This window comes from Triturus cristatus, chromosome 10 (assembly GCF_964204655.1).
Source record: "Triturus cristatus chromosome 10, aTriCri1.1, whole genome shotgun sequence".
In the NCBI taxonomy this organism is placed as follows: Eukaryota; Metazoa; Chordata; class Amphibia; order Caudata; family Salamandridae; genus Triturus; species Triturus cristatus.
This window is the reverse complement of record NC_140593.1, coordinates 363,256,909-363,264,046: the sequence shown is the minus strand read 5'-3', so window position 1 is coordinate 363,264,046 and position 7,138 is coordinate 363,256,909. Positions and strand designations below refer to the sequence as shown.

The 7,138-nt window shown below is 52.7% G+C and overlaps 1 protein-coding gene across 2 annotated transcripts; it reads left to right on the top strand.

Annotated features, from left to right (window-relative positions):
* The first annotated feature begins 369 nt into the window (after positions 1-369).
* SP8 (Sp8 transcription factor) lies at positions 370-4,313 on the top strand. Of its 2 annotated transcripts, none has more exons than XM_085631592.1 (2): positions 370-576; positions 1,349-4,313. In XM_085631592.1, the coding sequence occupies exons 1-2, from the start codon at positions 556-558 to the stop codon at positions 2,687-2,689; spliced, it is 1,362 nt and encodes a 453-aa protein (XP_085487718.1). In that variant the 5' UTR covers positions 370-555; the 3' UTR covers positions 2,690-4,313. The 2 variants fall into 2 exon arrangements, with proteins under 2 accessions (XP_085487718.1, XP_085487717.1); XM_085631591.1 differs by having other exon boundaries at positions 372-924.
* The last annotated feature ends 2,825 nt before the right edge of the window (positions 4,314-7,138 follow it).

Sequence of the window (7,138 nt, the reverse complement as noted above, 5' to 3'; positions counted from 1 at the left end):
CGCCGCATGTGAGCGCAGGCTTTTCATTGCACTGCAAGCCTCTGCATATGGAAACCAGTGCCCAGCAGACGGCCGGTCCCGGTCGGGAACACCCCCAGCAGAGCTCCAAGCTGCCAGCACGCTGAAAGTGCTCGACCTCGCTGCGTTTCCAAAGCCTCGGAGTGCACGGGGAGGGGAAGGGGCGGAGAGCGGTGCCAGCTCAGTGGGACGGCTGCAGGGGTCGCCGGTCCCCACCCCCTGGATAGAGACTTGAAAGAGGTGCCTGAAGGGCGTGCCCGCGCCCGTCGCCACGCATACGTCACGTCGCCCCGCCCCCGGGTGCGGTGGGCGGTCCCTGAGCGCGGAGAGGGCCGGTGAGCTCACGCCGCAGCGTGCCTGAGCGACCGGCGGCGCCGCTGATTGGCTGCTGGGAGCTCAGCGGCACTTCAAAGCTCCGGGAAGAGCTACAATTGTGGTGGAATGGGCGGATCGCATCATTGTATTGCACACCTCTAAAAAAAACACTGCTCTGATTTATAAATATAAAAAAGATCCTCTGAGGAGGGCACTTTTGTGATGGCAACTTCACTTCTAGGGGTGAGTCTAAGGATTTTTCTCTTGCTGGTTTAATTAGTTCCTCTTCGGGTTTTTTATTGACGATTTGAAGAGGGGGTTAAAATAGCCCCGGTCAAGACGGGGAACTATCCGTCTCCTGTTGAGACTTTTAGTGCAAGGGAGTGAAGAAAGAGAGAGGGAAAGGAAAAAGAGGGCCGAGACACTTGCCAGTCAGGAACAGGTTGTGAGGGCACTTGTACGCACTGACTCCAGCGCCTTGCTACAAGGAGAAGCGGTCTCTTTTCATTCCTGCAGAAAGCACCCCCGCGAATGCCTAGTTTTTCTGCTGCTTTTTGTGTAGGAAAAAATATCATCAAACTAGTTGCACAGGTACGTTAAACTCACCTTTTTTTTGCATTTCTAATCTTTTTTTCTCCCAAAGGTTGTCGTTTTTTCAAGTACTTTTTAAACTTAGAAATAGTATGTTGTTCGAAAGTTATGAACTGTGAGTGAGTGGAATTGTGACATGGGGGAAATTGGGTGTTTTGCGTTCTTTGATGCCTGGTGTGTGCCCCCGTGAAGCATTAATGTTCAAATGCACTGGGAGGACAGAGGCGAATGTCATCCACTGGGCTTTAGACAGTCAGGTCAGGGGTGGGTGGGCCTGCAGATCCGGGTGGACTGGTTTAGTGGGGGGTCCGGTGGGACAGTCAGTGCCCAGTGTGTGAATTTGAACTGTTTAAAAGAGTTAATTGCAATGATGGCCAGATAAGTGACACGCTCTCTGTGTTTTGTGCTTGCTCCCCTCTCCCAGGAAGAACCCCGGCTCGGCTGCACTCCGCTGGCCATGCTCGCCGCCACCTGCAACAAGATCGGCAGCCCCAGCCCGTCGCCCTCGGACCACGGCTCGCCCTCCTTCGGGAAGGGCTTCCACCCCTGGAAGCGCTCCAGCTCGGCGTCGGGCGGAAGCTGCAGCCTGGCCGGCTTCGGACTGCACTCAGGTGGCGGAGGAGGATCGTCCAGCCGGACCGGCGGAGGATCGTCAGCAGCAGCGGCAGCCGCGGCGGCAGCGGCTGCCGCGCTGGTCTCGGACTCCTTCGGCTGCGGTGGTTCGGCCGCATCTAGCGCCTTCTCGCTGACCGGCTCTGCCGGGGCCTTCGCAAATGACTACTCGGTGTTCCCCGGAGCTGCCGGCGGCGGCGGACAGGAGCAGCCAGTCTTCCTGTCCAAGGTGGACGGACTTCAAGGCATGTACCCCCGCATGGCGCACCACCCCTACGAGTCATGGTTCAAGCCCACGGCGCACCCCGCTGCCTCCGCTGCCGAGGTAAGCGCCGCTAGCGCCTCGAGCTGGTGGGACGTGGGCGCTGCCGGCTGGATCGACGTGCAGAGCCCCGGCGGAGCGGCCGCCTTGCACTCCGGCGCCCTGCAGCCCGCCACCCTGCATCACTCGCCTCTGGGCGCATACAGCACAGACTACTCGGGCCTGGGACACTTCGCCGGCGCGGGCGGCTCCCCGCATCTGCTGGGCGGCCAGCACCTCATGGACGGCTTCAAGCCGGTACTCGGCGGCGCCTATGGGGACTCCGCGACCTCTGGCGGCGGTGGCGGCTCCATGCTGGGTGGCGGCCCGGCCCTAGGCGGCTCCCCGCGCTCCTCGGCCGCCGCTAGGCGCTACTCTGGCCGGGCCACCTGTGACTGCCCCAACTGCCAGGAGGCGGAGAGGTTGGGCCCCGCGGGTGCCAGTCTGAGGCGCAAGGGGCTGCACAGCTGCCACATCCCGGGCTGCGGCAAGGTCTATGGCAAGACATCCCACCTCAAAGCTCACCTCCGCTGGCACACGGGCGAGCGGCCCTTCGTCTGCAACTGGCTTTTCTGCGGCAAGCGCTTCACCCGCTCCGACGAGCTGCAGCGCCACCTGCGCACCCACACCGGCGAGAAGCGCTTCGCCTGCCCCGTCTGCAACAAGCGCTTTATGCGAAGCGACCACCTCAGCAAGCACGTCAAGACCCATAGCGCCGGGGGCGGCGGCCTGGGGCTCGGGGGCAAGAAGGGCAGCGACACCGACAGCGAGCACAGCGCCGCCGGCAGCCCGGCGTGCAGCCACTCCCCGGAGCTGAGCGAAGGCCCTCACCGCAACGGGCTACTCGAGTGACTGCCCCGCCGGGGCTTCGAGGCACTTTGTACAGGACAAGCGAGAGACACGCATCGCCATACCGGGCACTGTCTGGGGGCGCTGAGACCCCTCACGGCAGCTGCATCGCCCACCAGGAGATGGGCAGGGCACCCTGGACTGAGCCCATGGACTGAGCCCCTGGACAGATCCCGCGGTCTGCCATCCTGAACAGACTGGACTCACAAGGCACCGCAGGGGCGCCACGTTTGATCCTCTTCTGTTTTTGTTTCAACTTCTTTTTACAGAAACAGCAAAGCTCGGAAAGGCCAGCGCGTGCAACTGCTAAAATCCTCAACTTCTTCAGACTGCATCCGAAAGGGCCCCTGCACGTTTGCCGAGGAGTGTAAAAGTGAAAATTCACATCTCTCGGAGAGTACGTTAAATACACATGTGGTACGGTATGTGCAAACTGTAACTCAAGGACCACACACACTTTCATAACATCCTGCCAGTGAATTCTCTAGAGCGCCTTCTCTGATCTTTTATGTAATTCACTTCACAATTCAGTGAATTCAGATTTTGTCAGTGAGGAGAATTTGAAAGGAGTGTAAATGGGGGTAATTGTCCGTCCTGTCAGGGCTGAAAGTTTAATCTCCGGATATGTTTCCACCCGAGCAGTCAAATTGTGTACTCCTAGTTTCTGTACATTCAGGCAGTAAATTTCCAACAGCCTCAGATTCGCTGATTTCCGGCGACGCTTTTTGCGAGATTTAATCCTGCATATGTCAAGAGGTTATGACTAGTTTTGTAGAATCAAGTGAAAAGACAGAATGTAAAACATTTGTATCTATAAGCTAATGTTTTCTGCAAGTGCGGAAACTTTCCGAGCTTCGTTATTCAAACAAAAATGACACCAGTAAACAAAGGCGAGGGACAGGTGTCCAGGGGACGATTTTGTATAGTATTTTTCTTGTAAATTACTTCCAGTAAATATTTGAAAATATATTGCGGTACACTTGAGATTTTTTTTGTCAGATGATATTAAGAGTAATTGTTGCAGTAATACTTAAACTGCAGTTTTTTGGGGATTCTTTCTTGAGGTGTATATCCCAAAAAATAGAAAATAAATAAAAAAAATATACACGCACTTTTCAGGATATAGTTTTTGCTTGGATATAAGTTTAGATAGGATATAAAATGTAATTAAGCGAACATTATTTCATAAATGTTGAATGATATTTAGTTTAATGGCGCATGTACTTATTGCTACTGCTGACAGTTCAGGTGCGGTGCAGGTGAGAGTTTACAGTCTTCACAGCAGGTGGGCCCGATAAAAGCCCTTGTATTAATAAACTGTCCTCGTGAAAAAAAGAAATGACTTTGGCCCATGTCTGCTTCCTAAGAAGGGGAATAAGTGATGACTGCTTGTACACGCCGCTGACTCTACACCTGTGGTTTGCAGCTCGCTGCAAACTGATTTTCTCGCTGTAATGTTGAAATAACTTGGATATTTCACATTGAAATGGAAAAAATACCCTTTTGCTGAAACATTTTAAACTGCATTTTAAAATGCATGAAATGTCATTGGTTTTATTTGTAATATTTTAAATAATGGTATTAATAAACTCCAAATTTAAAAAATGACACCTGAAGCGTAGGCCACCTTATTGTGTTTTTATTTGCAATTCGCTGTTTATGTAGCCCCGAAGAGAATACATGAAAATATATATTAAGAGGGGGGAAAAGTCAAAGGAGATGTTGCACGGGAGCACAACAGTGTATTCAGAAAAGAATGTACCTGCGTAGTATATTATTATATTTCAGCTAATGTCACATTTGCACTCTGCTATGAATACGAATGCACACTTTAACAAAGCCTGTGTTCAGAGAGTTAAATCAAAATAAAATTTTGTGCGGACAAACAAATATATTCGAACATTTACTATGTATCCTAAATAAATCAGACACAATATGGGTAGGAAGGAAATACAAGATTAGCTAAAACTGTAGTAAAAACTTCTAAAAGTCGCATTTTGCCAAGAGAATTAAACACCTTGGGGAGTTTACCAGCTGGGCCCTGTTGTAAACATTCTTCTAGGCACAGAAATACGGCCTGTTCGTTCATGGTAACAAGTAACATCAGATTCCTGTGCGTGGGGCGTTGAATGCTCCGCTGTAGGGGGATTGTGCGAGTTAGAATTGGAGACTGGTGGAAAGGAGGCTGCAGACGCTGTAAAACGCGAGCCGCTCGAAGGGATTGTGGTTCAGGGACAGGGAGCAAATTGGATGAATTATGCATGCGAAATCGCCTATTAGTTACAGTCAGTGGGTGCCTTCCTGTTTCTCTGCGGTGGGTTTGTAGGTGAACGTTTAAGCGGAGTCCAAGCAGCATAAGACGCGGGATGGCCGCAGGTCCGGTCAGGACTGCACGCTCATGCCCTCCATAGCACCTGTTGTTATTTTACCAAGCTCAGATATATGTTGTGGCGACCTGGAAAAAGTACACAGGGCCCGGCCGTCAGTAAAAAAAGACATCTCTTGGGTTTTCCTGTGCGTTATCTACCACATTCTGGGTACCCAGCGGCGCACTATACATTTAACAGATATATGTTTCTATAAGCGATAACCTAATAAGCAACATAAGAACACTTTAACGTTTGCTTGGTAAGTGCGTAAAATAACTAAATTGAACTCACAACACCCCAGGAGATGGTAGATAATTGTGCACAAGCGTCTACCTTCTCGTGGTATATTTAAATTGCTCAATTTCATTAATAGGGTTCTCCTTTCAGAGAAAAATGTGTTCAGTAGTTAACATTTAAAAAAAATATTGTTTGTACACATCCCTGGTGTAAGGGGCATTTTGGACATGCTGGTCTTAGTTTTAAATTCACGCTTGCCATTTAAAAATTATTTTACTTCTGAGTAACTGCTTTTAAAGACATCTGCAGGTATGAGACGTACATATAGAATCAGCAAAATTAGACAGACAGACAGACAGACAAAGAGAGATAGGTACGAGAGACCAATAATTGTGTGATTCCTGTGAATTTCTTTGTCCATTATTTTGTTGGTAAACGAGCCCTTTCGAATCCTCCTAGCTATGTTTCCTCATTCAGTGGACACATTTGAATTACAATTGTTTCCCAGCATTAGCCCTATTCTTTATCTGGTCAAGACAAAATGTTGAAAATATTCTGGAGGTGTCGAATCAGAGGCCGACTCGTCACCCTGTTATTTGTGCTCTTAGCGCTATCCTCCCTTCCGTCTTGTCCACAAAGGCGCCGGCTGCTGGGGACGGGGCCCTCTTCCGTGGCGCTTTGAAGAAAGGGTTCTGCGTCACGTGCGGCAGATCAAGGTGCGGGTAAACTACTTGTTGACCTCGGGGTCAAACGCTTGTCCATCAGCCCACCTTCCAAGTGGCCTGAGATTACTGTTGTCATTACTGGTTGCTCCCTGACCTCGTGCGCTCGCTCCTGCCGCGGGGAGGCTGGGGCCCTGCGGGGCTCTTCCGGAGGCTTTCCTCTGTGGCTCAGCGGTGTTCCAGGGGGTCCCCCCACTTGAGTTGGGCATGCTGTGGCCCACCTTGCTCTGGGGCTCACCGCACAGGCTAGGACCCACCCTTACTCTGGGACTCGTCTGACAGGCTGTCCCAGCCTTGCTCTGGGCCTCGCTGGGCAGGCCTTATCCCGCACTTGCTCTCGGGGCTCGACGGACAGGCCTTGTCCCACCCACACTCTCTGGGTTCGACGGACAGGCCTTGTCCCACATTTGCTCTCGGGGTTCGACGGACAGGCCTTGTCCCACTCTTGCTCTCGGGGCTCGACGGACAGGCCTTGTCCCACCCTTGCCCTGGGTCTCGCTGGGCTGACTATGGCCCAGCCTTGCTCCAGGGCGCGCCTCTTGTGTTAGGCAGACGATGGCCTTGGACGTATTCACGTTGCTCGCCACTTGTGCTGGCCCCTCTATGGCCCCGGGGTGCTCCAGGGGCCGCGCCTCGTGTGTTAGACAGACAATGGCTTATGGTGCTCCGGGGGCCTCCACACTTCCACTGCCTAGATTGTGGACCTGCCGTGTCCTCGGAGACTTCCTCATTTGTGTTGCAGAGGCAACGGCCTTGTGGTGCCCCAAGAGGCCATCGCCTCTTCTGCTAGTCATGGTGTGGCCATGCAGTGCTTGGGGGGAAGGGGGCTACTGGCTTGTACTGGGCAATGTGTGGCCCCGTGGTGCTTCATTTGGCCTCGCCCTTGTGATAGACACACAATGCAGTGCTCCGGGGACTCCTCCCTTTCGCTGGGCATACTGGGGCCCTGCGTCTTCTAGCTGGCCTCGCCCCTTGTGTTAGACATGCGATGCTCTCGGGGCCCTCCCACTTGTATTGGGTAGGCTGCAGCCCTGCCTTCCTCTTGGAGAGACCTCCTCACACCTGCTGGGCAGGCAGTGGCCCTTCGGGGCCTTGCCTCTTGTGCTGTACAGGCCGAGGCCTGC

Bases quoted from the DNA above. Each gene is read 5' to 3' on its own strand.
- SP8 (XM_085631591.1), top strand. From the start codon at position 865: ATGCCTAGTTTTTCTGCTGCTTTTTGTGTAGGAAAAAATATCATCAAA. The intron at 925-1,348 runs GTACGTTAAACT...CCCCTCTCCCAG, and splicing joins TCATCAAACTAGTTGCACAG to GAAGAACCCCGGCTCGGCTG.